The 22,840-nt window shown below is 44.0% G+C and overlaps 1 protein-coding gene across 2 annotated transcripts in view; it reads right to left on the bottom strand.

The window, feature by feature from the left end:
- mllt10 (MLLT10 histone lysine methyltransferase DOT1L cofactor) overlaps nucleotides 1-22,840 on the bottom strand; it is a 124,862-nt gene that overhangs the window by 79,301 nt on the left and 22,721 nt on the right. For both annotated transcript variants that reach the window (XM_083658225.1, XM_083658226.1), the window contains exon 3: nucleotides 8,582-8,636. In XM_083658225.1, coding sequence (XP_083514351.1) covers nucleotides 8,582-8,636 — 55 coding nt within the window. The remainder of the gene's footprint in view (nucleotides 1-8,581; nucleotides 8,637-22,840) is intronic.

Raw genomic sequence — 22,840 nt, 5'->3', positions numbered from 1 at the left:
AAGTTTTCACGCTTGAGGGAGGCGGAAAAGTAGGGTGTATCGATGAAAGGAAGTGCAGTGGAAACGGCTTTAGCGAATCTGTAACCAACCTCCATTGAAAAACATGCAGTTTTAACGGAGGAAGACAGCGGGATAACAGGCGACGCATATCCAGAATTAACATTTTATTCACTTACAGTAACATCTCTGTGGATTATATATAATTATGCCAAATTGAAGAGTGGCATCTGGTAATAAATTTTACATACCTCTGTATAATTAAGAACTAATATTAATATGTGATGTTTTTCATAGCGAGACAACGGCACACACTTGTAACGTTAGCAGAGGTGGACAGCAGTAGCCTACGCTCTCCGTCCGCCAATCTTCCCTTCATGATTTCCTCCACTTCAGTCTGAATATCAGGCTAGGATGTTTTCTCTTTACTTCACATTTATTCAGAGAACAGGGTTAATTTCCCTCATTTGAGGGTTTGACTGGTGTCTGGCCATGTTTTAATCACATCAATTAATTGCCCCTCCTCTTCACCATTCCTGATATTACACATAACGGTAGTGGGTGAAAACGTGCAAAATATCACATTTTCTTTTGCCGACTTTCTGAAAATTAAATTCAAAGTTGCGATACCTTTGGATGGAAACCCAGTTACTGACTGCAGCTGGTCAGTTTGACTTTGAGTAACAGAGTTCAGACCCTGAACCTGCTGCATCTATTCATGACAACTATATTATTTATTAGAACACGGCTCTCTTGAATACTCGATTCTGATTGGTCAATCAACAATATTCACCGGTCATTATTTCTCGACAACCGACCGCTGCTCTGCCACACCTGGATTAATCAGTTGATAAGAGCCTTTTGTCAGCAAGCCACTACTAATTAGGCCAACCAGTTGCAGCTGTGGTGTCTTGTGTGCCAATTACGAATGAAACCGCTTTGTCGTTGAAAACGCTATTAAAAAATATATTTGAATAATTATTTTTGTCAGATTATTGAATGATTTAGTTGTAGGCCGTGTTCTAAGCGGGATAATGTATATTGAGGCGGTGATTACTGGGAAATAATGACCTTCAGGTGAACGATTAAGCCCTCCGCTACGCGTCGGGCTCAATCCACCTGTCGGTCATTATTTCCCCCGTAATCACCGCCTCAATAGACATTATCCCTTACTTATAGCTGGTAGGGATGGGCATTTCTAGCAAAAACACTATTCGAAATTCGCTGGCCAAATTCGAATTTAATTCGAAATTCGAAAATAAAAATAAAAATGTAAAAAAAATTAAAAATGTAATTTATTTATTTATTAATTTTTTTTGTGAGTGAAATGTTGCATTGTCTCCCCTGATTCTAAGTCTACGGCTTTATTAATTAATATAAAAAGCTTCTGCTGTGGATTTTTAGCTCAAACAAGCATTGCACCACTGAAGTAAAGAACATGTTACATGACATTGACATTTTCGAAAATAAAAAACAGTTTTGACAATCATGAGTGGTTCATTAAATATTTAGTAGGCTCAGGTCTGAGTGCCAAAGGGGTGCCAAAGTCACCCCCTCTCCCTCTTCATGGGATTTCATCCGCCATTAATTTTTCCATAAACCTTGCTTAAAATGCTTATAAAAATTGTTTTACTTGCTCAAACCAAGCGATTTGACTATACTTAGAATCAGGGGAGACAATGCAACATTTCACTCAAAATTTTTTTTTTTTTTTTTTTTTTTCGAATTTCGAATTTCGAATTTCGAATTTCAATAATAAAAGTCGACCTTGATAATAACAACGATTATTCAAAAATTCGAAATTCGATGCCCATCACTAATAGCTGGTTGGCAACAATGAATAGGCACTGCTATGCCTTAAAGTCCCTGGAAACCAAAATCCACAAAAACCTAACTATTAAATTTAGGGTCTTATGTGAGTAATTGTGTGCCTCAGAAAAGAGAATTACTTTCAACCCTAACCCCAAAAATCAACACTTTTCTACAAGGTCTGGATTTCCATTTCTTCATTGAAGAGAGCGGAGCGCGCGGTGCTAAAATGCATGATCTTATCACGTCATAAGATTTAATCGAATCACACACATGCATGCACGCTAGGGCTGGGCGATAAAACGATCTCGATCATTTTCACGAAAAAAACGGCCACGAGAACGATGATAAATTTATGAGCTGTAATTTCGATAAAATATTTTCAGTGTTGCGTTCAAAACCCCTCAGAAACATGACCGCAGCTTAGCACAGCAATGCTTATTGTGAATAACGTGTCGTTTTTGGGGGGTATTTGAAGGCAACACTGAGTGGAACCAATGGCATCAATGGAAAATAAACCATGTGATGCACGCGTTTGCGGAAGAATCCCTTTCTCTGCTCAGAGCCTCGCAGTCGGCTGGCTGAGTGGCTCTTACTAACCAGTTAGAGCCTGGCCCGGCAAAACAAGAGTAACATAAACAGATGGAATTAAAATATGTCAGGCCGTGGATTTGTACACGGGAGATAAATCTGCAGCAGACAGTAGTTCTGGTTATGGGTAGCGGTAGTTGGCTGTCATGAATGGTATCAAATTAGCATCTACATCGCGTTAGCTAACGCTAACGTTAGCTTACGCGCTAACGTTAATATTTTCATACTTGACAATCTTGCTAACGTTATGCTATCTGTTAGAATGTGTAATGTTATTCGGATAGCTGCTATAGACGGTTTTCACCAGAGCGCAACCCCACAGCACTTCCTTTTTCTCAGCATTCGGTAAACTGCAGAAATATTCACTCGACATCGTTACTTTTGTTTTCGCTGCTCAGCCGTATAGACGGTTTTCATGGAATGGTCAGTCCTGCACTTGAATGTTTTTTTTTCTTTTATGTCCATAGCAAACACTGCAACAGGAAGTGAGCGGGGGTTCAATTTAGAATGTTTTTGTTGTCAAGTTAAAACCGTCTATAGATGGTCTATCTAACAGTTAGATAGACCATCTATAGCAGCTATCCGAATAACATTACACATCTATGGTTTAAACAGTCTTTGCTTCCTTTATCAAACCAACAGCAGCTAATTCAACTTAATTGTAACCGGTCAGAGATTAATAGAGTCGTATCGAATACATTCTATATCGCTCTGCATTGAATTTTAATTGTGCCCCTAAAATTCTTCATGTGCTTTTTATGGGTATAGTATTATTGATAAATTTATATTGTGATAAATATCGACATCGATCGATATAAGAAAACATATCGTGATAAAAAAGATTGCCATATCGCCCAGGCCTAATGCACGCACGCGCGTAGTGTAGTTCGCCGAGCAACGCGCGATCACACACACACACACACACACACACACACACACCATCTCTCTTTCCTTCTCTCTCTCTCTCCTCTCTCTCATTGAGAGAGAGGTCTCCTCCGAGCAGTCTCCTCCGAGAGAGAGAGAGAGAGAGGAAAAGACCTGCTGGAGATGGGACACGCCCACACAGTCCGCGGGAGAAAATACACTCTAAAATCTAATTGATTCTCATGAATTTTGCCACGACTGTCAAACCTAAATTTATATACTTTGCGACGTTCATCATCGTTCAAATTTGACTGGTGGCTTATTAACACATTGAGTGCCACAGCGCTTCAGTAAAATTGTCTGGAGCCTGTGCCAGATTCACTTCCATTCAGTTGAAAACAGCTATAGAATTTTTTCTATTAGGGCTATATGGACAGGGCTGGACTCTAATGAAACATTGGACACTCCTGCTTCTTTCAAAGAAGAAATTTTGAAATGACAGCCTCTGAAAGAAGAGCACTTTCAAGGGTTTTCTGCTGTCTTTTTTTACTTTTCAAGATAAAGTCACTTTTATGAATACTTTTTGCACTCATGATTATTATTATTATTATTTTTCTCCTGCTTCTTTTTATTATTAGACATTACATTACATTACATTACGGCATTTGGCAGACGCTTTTATTCAAATCGACTTACAATATCAGAACTTACAATATCACATTTTAGTCTAACACTAACGCTAGTCTAACACTAACGCTAGTCTAATTTCAAGCACATTCACTGACTCTAGCTAATATTTTCTGATGTAGTGACGTGGTGTAGTTCTGTGCAGCCTGCGTGCCCCACCCCCCTCTCCCCCCCTCTCCCCCCGAGCTGCAAACTCCTCCCCACACGCACCCAGTCTATTTTCGGAGCCTCCGTTTTTGCGCCGGGCGGCTGACGGCGGCTCCCGGGCGGATCCCAGCGCGACAAGGAAATGCCAAACGGGACTGCAGGAAAAGGTTTGGCCGTTCGGCGTCGGGTGCTGCCTTTCTGGCGGGTAATCGTGTGGAGAAACTATATGCAGACAGATAGACAGAGGCAGAGGAGCTCAGTTGTGGGCGCGGATCGCAGCCAACTGTCAGCTGGAGACAGAGCAATCTATATGGCTCTGGCTGCAGCATGCATCGGTTTCTCTTTGATCACGGCTTTCTCCTGCACAAAGGAAAGGATCTGAGCGCCAAGGTTTTAAGGTGGCGCAGCTGCCGTGTAGATTTTTAAGGTGGCGCCGTGTGATCCCTTGAAGGGATTCATGCTCACTGGCTGGGTACGACCTTAAACAGCAGAATTATGGAATAATATGAATTATGATATTGGGACGTCCACAGACGTCCCTGGCACTTCTCGTTACTTTTTTTTAGGACGTCCACAGACGTCCTTGGCACTCAATGTGTTAACATAGGTTCCTGTGATGTGATGAACTCAAAATGCTAAATAATAATAAAAATATTTCTGGTTTCCAGGGACTTTAATTTAGTGGTTAACCTTACCGTCATCCCCTCATACATACCCCATAAAATAAGACTCTACCCTTTTCTGAATTGCTAGGACTTGTTTAACAAAAAATCACAACTTTTAGAACTGGTTCATACTGCTCATTACTGCTATCAGTGGTGTATTTTGATGGACAGAAAAATAGTTTTGCTTTGATTTGCTCACAGTCAGAGAAACGCCAATCTGGGTGCACACAGAGTCTATCAGTCTGACGACTAATACGATTCTGGACGACAGACGGCCCATATTTCGGGGGTTCTGTGTAGAGTGGATGTCCACTACAAGACTTCCGCTTCCATGCGCCATGGTTATTGTTTACAGTCCAATTGATGCGAGAATGGAGTCGGAGCTGATCGATTGTAGGTGTTTTATGTCCAGATGACATTCCAGCTAATAATACTAATAAATAGCTATATATTAGGGCTGCACGATGTATCGTATTTTCATCGTCATCGCGATATGAAAATGCGCGATGAACACATCGCAAAAGTCACGTGTTATCGCAGTAAAAAAAACTGAGTTACGTGACAGGAGCAAATGCTCGCCACAAAGAAATAACAGACTCGTTGTTTGACGAAGGACATGATGCCTATTTGCAGTGGGCAAAGATGGGTTTAAGGGTCTGATAAACAAATTGGAGCGGAGATACCAGATTCCATCAAGGAATCATTTTTCCATGGTTGCCGCCATCCCCAACATGTACAAGACCTGCAGGGAGGCTGTGGAGACAGAAGTGAGTCAAGCTGAATACTACTTCTTTATTTAATAGACATAGGCTATTCAATGTTTGGGGTCTATGTTAGCTGTCTATTAAAGCAGAATGACACGTTACCCCGCTAGCCGGGCGCTTCTCGCTCATACTGTATGAGCAAGAAGCGCCCGGCTAGCGGGGTAAAATGACACGCTACTGTAGCTAATATGTACCCTTTTATATTTTTGTTTATAGCATTTTTTTAATTATCGCAGGTCATATCGTCATCGCAATATTGAACAGTGTTATTGCACATCGCAGCTTTTCCTCATATCGTGCAGCCCTACTATATATATATATATATATATATATATATATATGTATATATATATATATATACATATATACTGTAAACAATGACGGAAGGGGCGGGGCATTCGCTCTACAGCGCAAACCCCGAAATGTTGTCCGTCTGTCCCCGAGTCTTATTAGTCGTCAGATTGATCCAGATTGGAGAAACACCAAAAGTTCTATATAATCAAGGCATGCAAATGTTATGATCTCAAAATCGTATTGGCCGGTGTGGCAGTTGACCCATATTGATTTATCATTTATTGATTTACCAATGCCATTTTACCAGCATTTGGGGAGACATACCAAAGTCGAGAGAATTGATTAGCTGAGGAAATTACCATACGCAATGTCAATCACTCCAGCTTCATGCCATGGCTACAATAGCCTATTTTATTAGTTGGGGAAAAAGAAAAACTAGAAGCATCTTTTTGAGGAATTGAACTCATTCCAGCATACTTTGATAGAAAGATGCTGAGCTTCTACACAAAATTCGTACAGGTCGGCAGGTCTACATAAATGTAGCCAGATAGCTGCAATGCAATATCTTACTTTGGAAAACTTGAGTTTAACTTTGAAATGTTCAACTGCAAAAAAAAAAAAAAATTATTGTACATTAGTAATCGATTAATCAATAATAAAAGAGTTGTTTGTTGAAGCCCTAAAACACACACGCGCGCGGTCGCACGCGCGCGCACACACACAGCTGCCTGCCATTGAAGACAAACTAGGGGCAGTAGAATGACAGGGGGGCCACGGTGGAGTGGCAGCAAAATTGACGACTCGACGAGGGGTTGAGGAGGAGCTGAAGGAGGGTGAACGCGAGGTCAAACGGAGGTGGGAGTCTCCTGCCATGCTGGAGGTGTCTGTTTTTCCCCACAGCGGAAACAAAAACAGGCTTAAACTTACAGTTGAACCCCTGACCTGCCTTTGACCGGGTGAGCGGGACAGGGGGAGGGAGGGCAGAGGGCGGGACGGAAGGGAGGGGGCGGGTGTGAAATGGGGGCATGTTGTTGTTTTGAAGTCCCTCCAAGAATCTGGAAGAGGCCTATAAAACAGGACTATAAAAGTGGCACAGCCTTCCTCCTAAAACCAAGCGCTCGCACGTTTACCCCCAAACACCTAACAAAGTAGCCCTTATATTCTGAGAACTCATCAGGGTCCAGAGTGCAAATGTCAAGGCACTGTGTGTTTAACTTTGCTTGATCACTCATTTGCAGTGTTAGCGTGGTTTTCAAATCAAAAAATGGAAAAGAGGCAGAAGAAAAGTCTGCCGGCTCTCGATAATGGCTTTTATGGCCGTCCGTGTTAAACGATGTCGAAACAACGACACAAACACCAAAGACGAACTTTAGCTCACCCCCCCTAGTACTTACTCATGTTATTGACTGTAGCAGGTAATGAAGCTCGTGGAAAGTGAAATCTTACCCGTACAAACAAGAATATTTTAAAAAGGTGAAAGTATTCAACCACAAACGAGAGAAGAATGATTCAGTTGTAATAGAAGAGGTTTGAAGCCTTTCAGTGCGTGGAATAATTCAACCGTTGTATGAAAGTATTACTTCTGGTCCTAGAAAAGCTCCTATATATACTGTCCACCTAACAACTAAACCAGAGAACATGAGAGGGAAACACTGGATGTTGTCTCTGTCTCTCTGCCAGATGAAACACATGTTGAGATCATGGATCAAGTCACCATTTCAGACTAATCGCTTTGCCCTTCTTTATTACTGTCCCACCTGAAATAACAGCAACTATCACACAGATCAACAGGAGGAGAGGAACAGACAGGAGAGGAGAAAGAGAGGGTGAGAGAGAAAAATTGTTAGAAAAAGAGAGAGAGAGAGAGAGAGAGAGAGAGAGAGAGAGAGAGAGAGAGAGAGAGAGAGAGAGAGAGGGGTCATGGGAAGGGTAAAAAGAAAGAGAAAGTAGTAAAACGGTGTGTGTTAGTGTTGTCCCGATGCCTCCCTGCAGGCCTGGACACAATCCCACAGCTGTGCTTCTCTCTCTGACTGAGTCACACACACACACACACACACACAGGGAATATTTACAGTCTCCACCAAGCTGACCTCCCAATGAACCCAGAGAGGAGACTCCTCACAGGCCATGCACTATACCCATCCTGGCCCGCCCCCTCATAAACACACACACAGAGACACACACTCACTCACACTCATAAAATATGGACTGGCAAGGACAGCAGAGCGAAGCAACACACGCACGCGCGCGCAGTGCACACAAACACACACAGTCACACACACACAGTCACACACACACACATCCAACATAACTCTCCCAGCATGCTCACACCCCTTAAACATGCCCGTGACATGCAATTAATGACAAAAATGCACAAGAACCCAAGCAGAAATCTGTGGGTGTGCATGTATGTGCATGTATGTGCATGTATGTGCATGTATGTGCATACATGTGCATGTATGTGCGTGTACGTGCATGTATGTGCATGTATGTGCATGTATGTGCATGTATGTGCCTACATGTGCATACATGTGCGTGTATGTGCATGTATGTGCATGTATGTGCATGTATGTGCATGTATGTGCATGTATGTGCATACATGTGCATGTATGTGCGTGTACGTGCATACATGTGCATGTATGTGCGTGTACGTGCATGTATGTGCATGTATGTGCATGTATGTGCATGTATGTGCATGTATGTGCATGTATGTGCATGTACGTGCATGTATGTGCGTGTACGTGTGGCTGAGAAGGATTCTACCTCCGTTGTCGGTCCTCTTGAGGGCTCCATCTTTGTGTGGACACAGCTCGCACCTCTGTGGACAAAGAAGAAAGCACAGGTGAATAACAACAGGTCATATCCACTTATGTCGGGACCAATACAAATGCATGTCAAATATGCGGGCATGTGAGGTTACTTCTGCATGCGCTGCTGACTTTGGCACAAGGCCAGAATCGCTCCTGTAAAACACCTTCAATATCTGCCACCTAGGGCTGTTTATTTCTCCCTGTGTGTGTGTGTGTGTGTGTGTGTGTGTGTGTGTGTGTGTGTGTGTGTGTGTGTGTGTGTGTGTGTGTGTGTGTGTGTGTGTGTGTGTGTGTAACTTTAATTAGAATCTATTCGCATCTTTTCATGTCATGTCTTTATTTAATATTTTTTGCACCAAATTATGGAAAGTAGTATCGATAAGTATCAGTATCGATAAGTAGTACCGGCACCGGTATCGATAAAATCCAAACGATACCATCCCTAGACCCAGCAATGTGCTGCTCTGTAACATTAAACTCTGCAAATTGTAAATGACGTAACGTAACTTTATGTACACCCGAAGCGCGTCAAGATGGGCAGAAGACATCACTGTAATTCAGTCCTATTTAATGTACTTTTTGACCACACATATTAGGATCATCAAAACGCAGAACGTGTTTGTTAGGAGTAATGTTAGTACAGGGATGCAAACTAGTCACCTTTAGGTGACAGTCACCTTTTTCATCCTAAAACAGGAGGGTTTTAGTGGTTTTATGTCTGCCCTGCATCTGCAACTTTGCATCCCTGCACTTAAATGAATGTAAGTTAAATAATTTCAATTACTTTCCTTGCCCCACACTAAAAAACATTTGCCACAATTGCCAGTGATGATCTTAACTGCATTAGTGAATATTGCTCCAGTTTAAACAATCTGTCAGCAATCCCTTAATTTGAGGTTCAGTATATAAAAAATAATAATCTTTAGATTAATCGACTAATCGAAAAAATAGTCGTTAAAGTGTAACTAACCCCCAAAACACTTTTTTTCAGCTTTTAACGAATATATATGACTTTGGGGGTGATGTGTGAAGAATGCTGGTCAAAATTTCCACATTTGAGAGCAAACTGTTACCATTCTACCATTTGTATCATTTTTCAGCAGCATACCTGGCATAAGCGCCCTCTATGGGTGGAACACTGCTTTTTTTTTGCCCTCAAATTAATGGGAGATTTGATACGTCGTGACGTCACGATGAACCAAAGACTATGGGATTTCAAGATAGTTACTCCCCTACTCCCCCTGTACCCTTTAGGCTCCTCACAACTCCAAGCCTATTCCCATGATGTCACTTGACCTGTTAATCACCTGTTAATTGATTACAATCGCCTGTTATTTTCCTACCAACTCCTATGTAACACAATATTATCAATAAACGCCACTATAATCATAAAAGGAAGGACATGGCATTGTGTTGCTGTAAATCATTCCCAACCTTTTTCATACTAAGGAGCCCTATGATGAGATTTGGTCTCTCAGATGCAAATCAGATTTTTTTTCTTTTCTTTTTAATGTAGCCTAGATATGATTTTGTCCAGAATTCCATATATCGTCGCTGTCGTTCCAGGACCTCGAATCTCCAAAACAGCAACTTTTCAGGAAGTTAAAAATACCTGTTTGCTCTTAAAATACTGAACCAAACGTCGTCAAAGTTGGCACATGTCTTAATTATAGTTAGTTTCCCGCTGAATGTGTCATTACTTTATTAATATCTTACCTGGATAAGCTCAAATGATGTTGTTTATATTATCAATCCGAGTTGGAAGCACTCTCTCCCGGCCAGTCAGGCGGGAGAGTCGTATGCTCATGCACGAGCCCCAAGCTCCGGGCCGTGCGCAGCAGCAGCAGCAGCCCTCCTCGGCTCTCATGTGGCCGAGGCGGGGGCTTGGGCATGGGGTGAGAACAGTCTGACATTTCCGCAAACAAATCTCATCGCAGTTTAGCGCACATGTAAAATATAACGCTATACTACGACGTGACAAAGCTGCTCTAAACACATCGGCTACTATAATATATTTCCCTGCATCTCATACTGAGATTAGATCGGTATTGAGTTTGGACAGACTGAATGGGCCAAGGAGGAGGAGGAGAGGTCTGCAGCTCTGCCCTGCGCTGCACCCGAGAGGAAAAATCAGAGGTGCAGTAACATTTTAACAAGAATCACGAAAAGCCTGAAAAAAATCCTGAGCTGAGCACAGCCAAAGAGTATAGTATAGACAAGAGTATATGTCATTTCTTGGTTTTTTCCATAGGTTTTTTCAAATCACTGTTTTGTTACATCGAGAAGAAAATAGTCGTTTGGGACAGCCCTAGTGCTGACTTGATCCTCTCTTTGCTTTGACAGAGGGGAATCTTGGATGGGGTTTAGTAGAGCTCCATGTGTCCCTTATTTCTTTCCCTTCCCGTCAACCTTTTCACCTAGATGGTAAAAACTGCCCCGCTCTAACAAACTGCACTATGACAAGGCAATTAGGGTGTTTTTACTCCAAATACCTTGCTTAAAACACAGGCTTTCACATACATTTTCTCCTTGTTGCATTTGCTGAATTTATTCTGCTCAAACTCTGTCTGGCACTTTTGGATTATTTGTTTAATGTAAAGCACTACCGTACTTGGAAAAGTACGATACAAATAAATGATAACTCTAATGAAGAAAAAAGACCGACATAAGCACACGTGAGGTCTAACAAAGCACAAACTACAGCTCTGTATGAAATGCTTAATTAGGTACCTTGTTTGAATGTAGGTGACGGAGAAAGAATGTTTCACACGTCCTCAAGGTAGCATCGCACCTTCCCCTGCCATCCTGCATTTAGAAAATTCCCCGAAATGGAGGGTGGCAGTGGCAACTCCGTGTGTGTGTGTGTGTGTGTGTGTGTGTGTGTGTGTGTGTGTGTGTGTGTGTGTCTGTCTGAGCTGGCGTTCGAATATGACTGTCTAGCTGTCAACTCGAGGCTCACGTTGAAGTATATTTCAAGCATTAGCTTGACTTGCCGAGCTAATAGCCTGACATCGCCAGACACAAATACGATCTGCCAGAGCAAAACATGAGCAAGGTTCCCAGGCTACTAGCTAATGGAAGTAATGTTTGATGTTATTGACGATTTTAAAATTCAAATAAAAATAAAGTGATGTTTGTTATTTTAGCAAACATCACTTTTTTTCTCTAGCAAAGAAGCTTTTAAACAGAATTTTCAGACTAGTTTTGTTCTTCATCGGTTAGCAGGGTCGCAAGGTGTTATGGGATATCCTAACACCATTGCATGCTTCAAAAATAGGTACCTACAACGGTTGCAAATAATGTATCCTACCTGTTTCAGACAGCCTACAACTTAAAAATGACAACTTCCTACCTAGAAATGCTACCTACAGTATATAGGTCGATTCGTTGCATTTCATACGCAGCCTGTAGCTTCTTCATCTGCTTAATTATGTTCTCTCTCTGGACACAAGCACGTTTTACTCTGTTAATCCCTGAAAGAGAAATAATCCTTTCTCTTGCCCTCCTCCACAGGATTGTCAGAGGTCAAGGCAAGGTACACACCAACACCCCTGGAGTCTTTTAGGGATTTAGGAGTGCCTTGCCCAAGGACTCTTCAGTAGGATGGATGCTTGCTGTCATTGAAGATTAAACGTTGGTACAACCAGGGTGAAGGACCATCTCCTTATTCCTTACACCACCTGCGGCAAATTAGTGGCTCAAGTGGGAATTGAAACTGGGTCTCCCTCTTGCACACCACTAACTTTACCAATATAATGCAATGAGATTATTAACCATTTGAAAATCTCCTCCTTTTAAATATTTGTATATGGGTATATTTTTATTTTTTTCTATTCCATGCAGTGAGATAGACCATGAGGTTTTCTGAATTTGAATCGGAAATGTTAGTTTTGTGTAAGTTGTTTTCTTCTGATTTTCCATCACTGATGTTATTCTAAGTTAAAACCCTATGCTCAGGGGCCGAAATTAACTTTTTGACCCACCGGCCAGTGGCGGGTAGATGGAAAAAGTCTACCTGCCAAGCATATTTCTTACCGGCCAAAAAAAAAACACGCATTTTTGTGTCACATATATCCATATATATCCATTTTTTCCAGTACATTTCAAGTAGATAAGGTATTCCGTTGAAGAATACACACTTAAATAAGAAGCCAGAGTAAAATTTGAAGCAAATTATTTTAATATATTGATTGATGATTGATCAAGTCAATCTTATCAATACATGTCAAGTCAATCTTGAGCTTAAATTCTTGTAATAAAAAAAACAACGCAGCTAAAAGTAATATCAGTGCAGACAGCGCACAACTTGGGCTTTGCACCTTTCTCTCACACTCCACACCTGGCACCTGCGTTAGCTCTCCTGCACTCGTTCTCGGCTCCCCTTCGGCTTTATTTGTGGTAAGCATTTTGATTCATCTCCTCATCATACGAGCTCGGCAACAAGCGCGAGCGATTGATTCATTGATTGATTCGCCCTATGTAGGCTGTCAATTTAGCAGAGGTTAAAAGACGGGAGAGCCAGCCTCAGCACTCATGTTAGCCGGCTACACACAGTTTTAATATTACATGACGACTATTTTGGGACCCGCCACGTGGCGGACAGACGCCAAACCTAACTTGCCAAACCTAAAATCTGCCCGCCATTGGCGGGTGGCGGGCTCTAATTTCAGGCCCTGCCTATGCTGGCTTCCCAGAGTGTCAATACTGCTGACAGGTGCAATGAGATGTGTTAGTGTTAACTAGTACTACACTCACTGGTCTATACCCTGGCCTAGACCGCGGCCCACTCAACCCTTTCATCACAAGTCTGATCAACATACGATAAAATGCAGTAGTAGCCTATTCCCCAATTTTATTTCATTAACAGAGCATGTGAACTTGGGCATATGGCAAATTGTATACGAAAAATAATAAGAATACTCTCGTAACGGACAAGCCCGTCTTTTATTGTCACACGAACACCACAATACATGCATGCGGCCACAACACACTCATGCTGACGGTGGCCGGTGAAAAGTGTCCTCTGCATTTAACCCATCCAGGCATGTCCTTTCCTCCGGGGGGCAGGCCAGGAGCAGTGGTCGCTTTCTCGTACAGCGCCCGGGGACCAACTTCGGATGTTGTCGTCACTGGTCGGATGACGATGACGATCTGATCTTCTGCATGTTTTTAGTGGGGGGGTTATATACGGAGGAACCCCCTGGGGGAGCACGGGGAGAACATGCAAACTCCACACAGAGAGAAAGGCCCTTACGACGAGATACCCCTCCTGGGCAGTAGGCACTGAAGATATGGGGGGGAACACAACCACAGCGCCCACAGTGTCCCAGGCGAGAATCGAACTGACTGTGAGAAAATATGCTATACATTCTATTTCTACGTGCTGTATAATTGTGTGTCTTCACATTTAATTGTGTCATCCTCTTCAATTAAGTCTCTGCATTGTGTGTTGAGCAGCATTAACGATTGAAAAGTATCAAGCTACTCTTTACTGTTACAACACATGCCAGTTCAGAGAAATTGTGGAATTTTATATTTTTTTACGAACGTTTTCACAACGGAAGACGGACTTTCTCTGAGGGTGAGCACAGACAGAGCTACTGCATTGCCAAATGACAGACATGATGTGCGCACATATAGACACATTACACAACAATGCGATCCATTTCTTGACTGCCTATGCTATGCATTAGGTATTACCAATACCATATGCCGGGGTATTGAGAAATACCATCAAAACCGTTTTCTATCTTTAATGTTCAGCCAAAATGAACACCCCCCCGCCCCCCCGAAATCGATTTTTAATGTCACGATTTTTTTAATCGATCTTTTATTCCAGAATCGATAATCGCATTTTTTCTGTTTATGTATGAAATGTTCCCACTTTCATCAATCACATATAGAGCGCTTCCCTCTGCTCCGTGGCTCATACAGCCAATCATGTACCTTGTTAGTACAAGTGACACGGAAACAGCCAATCATTTAACAGACAAACTCCGAGTGCACCCGCCCCATGACCCGCCCCCACTCACACACAGCAAATCATATCTCTTGATCCAGAGCCAGAGTCCTGACATTTCCTGGATGCAGCACTGTCGAGTTGCAGGAAAATAAGACAGTTTGTGTTGTAGGCCTACTCTGAAAGGGTTTCCCCCCCCCCTTGAATCAAATTGTACATTATCAGCTTTATTTTAGCATGCAAAAGTAGCGCGAGACCCATCCCTGGCTAATGATCGAGTCTCGCATTTTGGTCCTCCGCTGACGCCACTCGTTTGATCTCACCCGGCGTTACAAATAATTCGATGTGGTTGAGTTTCAATTCGTGTTAACGTAACGTGTTAACATGTGTCCTATCTATTAACACATTCACTGCCAGCCGTTTTTTTTTTACTGTAGGTAGCTTCTGCCAAGGTTTTTTTTTGAGGATTCTGGCTCATCTTTCAAGAGCCGAGGATTATTTTCTGCTAAGATTTTGTGAACACAAAATATCTCAAAAGAACTACCGTAAATTTCGGACTATAAGCCGCGGTTTTTTCCCCGTTTTTTGGCCCTGCGGCTTATATAACGGTGCGGCTTATCTATGGATTTTTTCAAAAAAAAAAAAGAAAAAAAAAAATTCTCTCTTTTTTAGCACTCTTTCTAACTATAAATCCACTTCTGTTTTAATTTCCTCTCTTGCCCTCTTTTAACAACATAACATAACATAACATAACACAACACAGGTGGTGTTGTGTTATGTTGTTTTGTTGAAATGTTAATAAATGGGAGCTTCCTCAAACAGCCATCTCTTTCCCGACAATCCCCTCTGTGCATGAACCCTTACATATGGTAATTAAACATTAAAAGACAATAAAAAAAATAAAAAAATAAAAATAAAAAAACATTAAAACACCCGCGGCTTATAGTCCGGTGCGGCTTATATATGTAACAAACAGGCAATTTTGCTGCTGCGGCTTATACTCCGGTGCGGCTTATAGTGCGGAATTTACGAGAATGTGTGCTTTCTCTGTCTAAAAGAGTTAGTTTGTAGAGTTAGTAGTTATGTAGGCATTAGCACTTGAATACAGCATGGTTTCAGCGTCTGAAAATTTAAGCTGAGATAAATGGCTTTTTGTGAAATTCGATAGAACAGTCACTTTAACCATTCATTTTTGGCATCAGTAAGACGTCAGACATCTAAACAATAGTTTTGAACAGTAATTTCCTCCATAACAGCAGGAAACCCCCCTCTCCTTCAAACTCCTCCCTCCGTGTGTGTTCTCCTCCTTCCTCCCTGGCTCTGCAGCGGGCGTGTCACAAGCGAGTTTCTGCTGCTGCTGCTGCTGCTGCCTGTCTGCTGGCGGCCGCTCTTTGGGCGGGTCTGGATGGGCTCGCTCGTTTCTTGGGGTTTCGGTTGAGAGCTTTGATGAAGCTTTTGCGATTCTGGTCTTATTTATTAGGGGTGGGGGGAAAAATCGATTCACCTAAGTATCGCGATTTTTAATGTCACGATTTTTTGGATCGATCTTTTATTCCAGAATCGATAATCGCAAAAAAAAAAAAAAAAAAAAAAACATTTGGGTGTTTGCAGTCAGGCCACTCACTGAACAGCAGGCCAGGCGGCGCCTACTGGTTTACTTTATTAGTTAGTCTGAAGTAATAATTACCGTAAATTCCGGACTATAAGGCGCACCGGTCTATAAGCCGCACCTTCAAAGGTGACTATTTTTTTCTTATATAAGCCGCACCGGACTATAAGCCGCGGGTGTTTTAATGGTATTTTTTGTTTTTTTTACAGTGCACACAGTGTCCGCGGTGTGGTGAAAAGAGGGCAAGAGAGGAAATTAAAACAGAAGTGGATTTATAGTTAGAAAGAGTGCTAAAGAAGAGAGAATTCCGTTTTTTATTTTTTTATTTTAGTTACTCACAGTACTATTGACCAGTCCAACTCAAAAGATATTCGGCAGTTTCACTTTGAGCTCTTGTTCCGCCGCTGTCCATCAATGGTTATGACGAGTCTCGCTGGGTACAGTACGCCAAAGCGATATCCATTGACTTTAACCTTTTCGATGATGCTGTTGTATGTTGCGCGTTTCTGTTGCACCAACGCGGAGAGGTCCTGCCGGACGAAAAAGCGCGTACCCTCCCAGGTGAGGGGCTTCTTCCCCGCAGCCTGGAGGATGAGTTGACGGTCGGGCCAGCGGAGTAGGCAGATGAAGATGGCCCTCGGTGGCAGGCCGGGGTCTGGACGTGGCCGAGGCGCCCGGTGTGCCCTGTCCACCTCTGGTGGTTTCTCGCCTTCCTTCAGGTCCAGGATGTAACACAGGATTTTGCCACGAAAGCGTCCATGTCACCAATCTCAGCTCCCTCTTTTACATTGATCAGGCGAATGTTATTTCTTTTACTCCTGCTGATTAAGTCATCAACCTGCGTGTGCAGCGTTTCGATGTTTTTGCATTTTATCCACTTTCGGACTCACTGTGTTGTTTTTGTCCTCCAGTGCGCTGATGCGCTTTTCCGCATTAGAAACTCTTCACGGTTGCATTATTTTCTTTAGTGAGTGAGTGGATGGACTTCTGCACGTTTTCAAACTTGTTTTCAAGCTGCTCAAACCTCTGAGCGATGTCGGACTTAATCGATAGTGTTTCACGGAGTAAAAGTTTAGCCCAAGCCGTGTATCTCCAGCCTCCAGCAGGTGAGTCATTTCCTCATTCATGGCGATGATTGCTTCGTCTTTTTCTTTCTGCTTACCTGTGTTGTGTTATGTTATGTTATGTTATGTTGTTAAAAGAGGGCAAGAGAGGAAATTAAAACAGAAGTGGATTTATAGTTAGAAAGAGTGCTAAAAAAGAGAGATTTTTTTTTTGGGGGGGGAAAAAATCCATAGATAAGCCGCACCGTTATATAAGCCGCAGGGGCCAAAAAAGGCCAAAAAACGGGAAAAAAGCTGCGGCTTATAGTCCGGAATTTACGGTACACATTGTAAAATTGGACTTCAAACGGCCCAAATCTGGCTTCAAACGGCCCAAATTGGGCTTCAAACGGCCCAAATTTCACGCGCGTCGGCCCATATCGGCCTGGCCTGCTTGGTATCTATTGGCTCAATTCCACCACATTTTACAGCCCTGCACAGCCCGTCACCACTCGGCTCTACTTGCTTCAACCCGATGGACGTTCTGCTTCGACCGCCTTTCATCTGCCCCCGCCCACACCTGGTCGTCCAAGCGACCGCATATCTGCCCTCCACCCATGTCCCGAAATATGCTATAACATAACGTTACAATTAAATCCATACACAGAACTTTTAAACTGTTTATGAAATACTGGTGCCTCTAAATGACCTACAGTGTGTGTGTGTGTGTGTGTGAGTGAGAGAGAGAGAGAGAGAGAGAGAGAGCAGTGCTGGCATGACCACAGTCCTTGATCCTGGCCTGAGCAGCCAGCTCATAGCATCACAGCATGTTGGGCGGGTGTTACAGTGTACATGGGCAAAAGTGACAATCGACCAGGAGAATGGATATCACTTTGTTGTTAGTCAAAACTCACAAGCGCTGCTAAAGGGGCGGGCACGAGGGACGGGGTTTGCGCTAGAGTGAAGCCTCTACCCCCGCGGCCTCTCACCAGGCAAAACCGCGGCTTCACCAAGCGCCTGCGGCCTAGCGGAGCCGACGCAGCACTAACTACACAAGCGCTTCAGAGCAGCGGACTTTTGGACAATTGAAACCACCGCGCCGATTTTATTTCACCAGAGGCGAAGGCAGCAAAACAAAAGACTGATGGAAGAGCATAATAGAAGAGAAGAGTAGGTAAGTAAACTGGTATGCAGCGCTGCATTGACAGTCAGTAGGATAGAGAGTAAACACGATTCTGCCTGACCAATCAGTCGTCTACAATGTTTTCACGTCACCGTATGAACCCGGGTTCGCAGAATAGAACCCCGACGAGGCAGGTACTAAAAGTAGCACGACTCAGCCCCAAATCAAAGCGAGCTGGGCCGGTTTATACCGGTGGGATGAGACCAAAAGTCGAGTCGAGCGGAGCGGGACCGCGCTACTAGCTGCGGTGGGATTGGGCCATAATGGCCCAATCCCACCGCAGCTAGTAGCGCGGTTTATCCATTTGACTAACAACAAATGGATATCACTTTGTTGTTAGTCAAAACTCACAAGCGCTGCACGAGGGACGGGCGCGAGGGACGGGGGTTGCGCTAGAGTGAAGCCTCTACCCCCGCGGCCTCTCACCAGGCAAAACCGCGGCTTCACCAGGCGCCTGCGGCCTAGCGGAGCCGACGCAGCACTAACTACACAAGCGCTTCAGAGCAGCGGACTTTTGGACAATTCCAAAAGACTTTTGGACAAATCCCACCGCGCTACTAGCTGCGGTGGGATTGGGCCATAATGGCCCAATCCCACCGCAGCTAGTAGCGCGGTCCCGCTCCGCTCGACTCGACTTTTGGTCTCATCCCACCGGTATAAACCGGCCCAGCTCGGTTAGATTTGGGGCTGAGCTGGGCTACTTTTAGTACCTGCCTCGTCGGGGTTCTATTCTGCTAACCCGGGTCCATACCGTGACGTGAAAACATTGTAGGCGACTGATTGGTCAGGCAGAATCGTGTTTACTCTCTATATCCTACTGACTGTCAATGCAGCGCTGCATACCAGTTTACCTTCTTTTCTCTTCTATTATGCTTTTCTATCAGTCTTTTGTTTTGCTGCCTTCGCCTCTGGTGAAATAAAATCGGCGCGGTGGTTTCAATTGTCCAAAAGTCCGCTGCTCTGAAGCGCTTGTGTAGTTAGTGCTGCGTCGGCTCCGCTAGGCCGCAGGCGCCTGGTGAAGCCGCGGTTTTGCCTGGTGAGAGGCCGCGGGGGTAGAGGCTTCACTCTAGCGCAACCCCCGTCCCTCGCGCCCGTCCCTCGTGCAGCGCTTGTGAGTTTTGACTAACAACAAAGTGATATCCATTCTCCTGGTCGATTGTCACTTTTGCCCATGTACACTGTAACACCCGCCCAACATGCTGTGATGCTATGAGCTGGCTGCTCAGGCCAGGATCAAGGACTGTGATCATGCCAGCACTGCTCTCTCTCTCTCTCTCTCTCTCACACACACACACACACACACACACACACACACACACACACACTGTAGGTAATTTAGAGGCACCAGTATTTCATAAACAGTTTAAAAGTTCTGTGTATGGATTTAATTGTAACGTTATGTTATAGCCTATTTCAGAACATGGGTGGAGGGCAGATATGCGGTCGCTGTGACGACCAGGTGTGGGCGGGGGCAGATGAAGGGCGGTCGAAGCAGAACGTCCATCGGGTTGAAGCAAGTAGAGCCGAGTGGTGACGGGCTGTGCAGGGCTGTAAAATGTGGTGGAATTGAGCCATAATGCCCGGCCTGAATTATGATCCCAGTCCGCCCCTGTTTTTAACTATATCGCCCAGCCCTACTCATGATATATAATATACAGTCTCTAGTGTATGATTCAACTTTTCCCATGTTCTAATCTAGTGTAAAAAAGCAAACAAACTGAAAAAATAAAAGAAAAAAATAAACAAAAATCGCAATAAATCGTAATATCGAATCGCAATAATCGTAGAATCGCAATACTTAAGAATCGCAATATAAATCGAATCGGCACCCAAGAATCGTGATAGTATCGAATCGGGAGATAAGTGAATCGCCACAGCCCTATTATTTATGCTGCGTGTTTCAAAGTGTGTTGCACCCATAATCTATTATGCAAATTTGCAATCCCCCACCGCCAGGTCCCTGCGCGAAAGCGAAAGCGTTTTCGCCAATCCATTTTCATGAGAATGGCTTCCTCACGCGGCTGTTTTTGCTTGGCTTTCTCTCGTCTGGAGAGCACTGTCGCCACTTAGTGGGTCGGTAAAATAGATTATACACATTCAATACCTCCCATATTTTAATAGGAGATGTAAAAGGGGTTGATCGACGTCCCACCGTCAAAAAAAAAAAAAAAGATTTTGGACGAGATATCTCGCCATTGGCAGTCAACCGTTGGTTTCTGCTTGACGAGATATCTCGTCCACGGCAGTGAACGTGTTAACTCATTGAGTGCCATGGACGAGTATGTTCGTCAATTGGTTTAGTAACGTAGAGTGCCAAGGACGAGTATGTTCGTCAATTGCGTTTTTTGACGGTGGGACGTGCATCAAAGCTAGATCCATCTCCTGTGAAAGTATGGTGGCTGTTGAATGTGTAAAAGCTATTTTAGGGACCCATTAGGTGGCGACAGTGCTCTCCAGATTACAGAAAGGCAAGGAAAAAACAGAGAAGAAGTCGTTGGGGAAACGGAAATCGCATCGCATCCGTATGCATCGATATGCATGAAGCATAACGTTAGCTGTGCCTGCAGCAGCCAATCTGCTCCCACAATTGAGCACCTCCGTGTCCGCTGCGATAGCCCATCCGCATGATCAGCCGTGGAGTTGTTATTATTCTCAACTGGAAGCATGTTGAGCCGGTGACAAACACACGCGGAACGCTGTAAAAAAGCTGGATGTAGCGGACTTTTCAGTACAGAGCAAACGCAGCAGAAAGCCCCAGAGACACTCCCATACGGAGGAGGAGTGTGCAGTTGAGGGGGGGGGGGGGGGGGGTGGGGCACGCAGAGCAGCACACAACACTGACCCAGACAGACCCAGCCAGCAGGACAGGATTGGCAAACGCAAGCTAGAATATCTGATGCCCACCAGCAGTACCGTAAATTCCGGACTATAAGACGCACCGGTCTATAAGCCGCGGGACCAAAATTTACTATTTTTTTCTTCTATAAGCCGCACCGGTCTATAAGCCGCGGGTGTTTTGATGTTTAATTACCATATGAAAGGGTTCGTGCACAGAGAGGAATGTCGGGAAAGCGATGGCTGTTTGGGGAAGCTCCCATTTATTAACATTTCAACAAAACAAAACAAAAGTCAGGTCACTAATCCCCAGACAAAATCACACAACAATAGGCTATATGTGCAGCAAACCTGTAACCAGAGAAGTCAAGTCACTAATCCTCGTCTTCCTCTTCTTCCTGCGTACTGAAACCACCAAAGTCCTCATCTTCAGTGTCGGAAACGAACAGGTTCAGGGTGGCTTCGTCAACCACTCTCCTCTCTCCTTCATTGTCACTCAAAACCAACGAACTCCTCTTCATCACTGTCGGCATCGAACAGCCTCTGAAGCCTCTGACGGCCCTCAGCGCCAGCTGTGGCGGCGTCATCCTCTTCATCCCGCAGCAGTCCAGCGTTTTGGAACCCGTTGGTGATTGTGGATGTTTTCACACTCCTATAATATTCCGTGCTGAGACAGTTCCTCCTGCTGCACCGTCCAACGCCTCACCATTGACTCATCGATGCCCAGGTTACGCGCGGCTGCTCTGTTTCCCTCTTTTAATGCGAGATTGACTGCTTTCAACTTGAAAGCTGCGTCGTGTGAATTTCTGCGTACCTTCCCCATGGTAAGTGAGAGTGTTGCTTCTACTGCTCGTTCTCATGCTGTCGAGAACGAGCAAAGCTTTTTTTTGGTGAAAGAATCCTCCAGGGCGCTTCTTGTTAACACTTTCAGTGCCACGGCCCTTGGGCAAAAGGTTGCTTGCTGTGCCACATAGGCTGCAATGCATTTTAAAACAGTCATATAATTTTTTTAATAATTACTATGTAAACACTGAACACGCACAAATAACGATGAGACTCTCTTCTATCACCTGCAAAAAAAAGTTTATTGATCCCATTTTCCGTTCTTTAGTTATGAGCCGGAGAAGATAGCTCGATTGAACGAAAAACATACCTTTTTTTCTACGAGCTGAGATAATGAGCCTTTTGTGAAATTAAACATTTCAAGCACATCTCTGACTCTGAAGCGAATTTTCTGATGTCTGGGTCTGTCTGGGTGAAGTGTATGCTGCTCTGCTGCTCTCCGTGCTCCCCCCCCCCCCCCCCCTCAACTGCACACGCCTCCTGGGTGTGTCTTATGTGTCTGGTGGCTCTCAGTCTCTGCTGAGTTTGCTGCGCACACACAGTGAATGGTGCGCGACATTCAGCTTTTTGGTTCCGCGTGTGTTTGTCACGGGCTGGCATGCTTCCAGTTCGGAATAATAATGCTGATTATGTGAATGTGCTGTTGCAGCGTACATGGAAGTGCTCAGTTGTGACAGCGGATGCTGCTGCTGGGGGCACAGCTGGCGTTGTGCTCGTTTATGGAGGCACGTCGATGCATA

The sequence above is a fragment of the Poromitra crassiceps genome, assembly GCF_964638095.1.
Source record: "Poromitra crassiceps genome assembly, chromosome: 2".
Taxonomy (NCBI): Eukaryota; Metazoa; Chordata; class Actinopteri; order Beryciformes; family Melamphaidae; genus Poromitra; species Poromitra crassiceps.
This window is presented reverse-complemented; position numbering and strand designations above follow the sequence as displayed.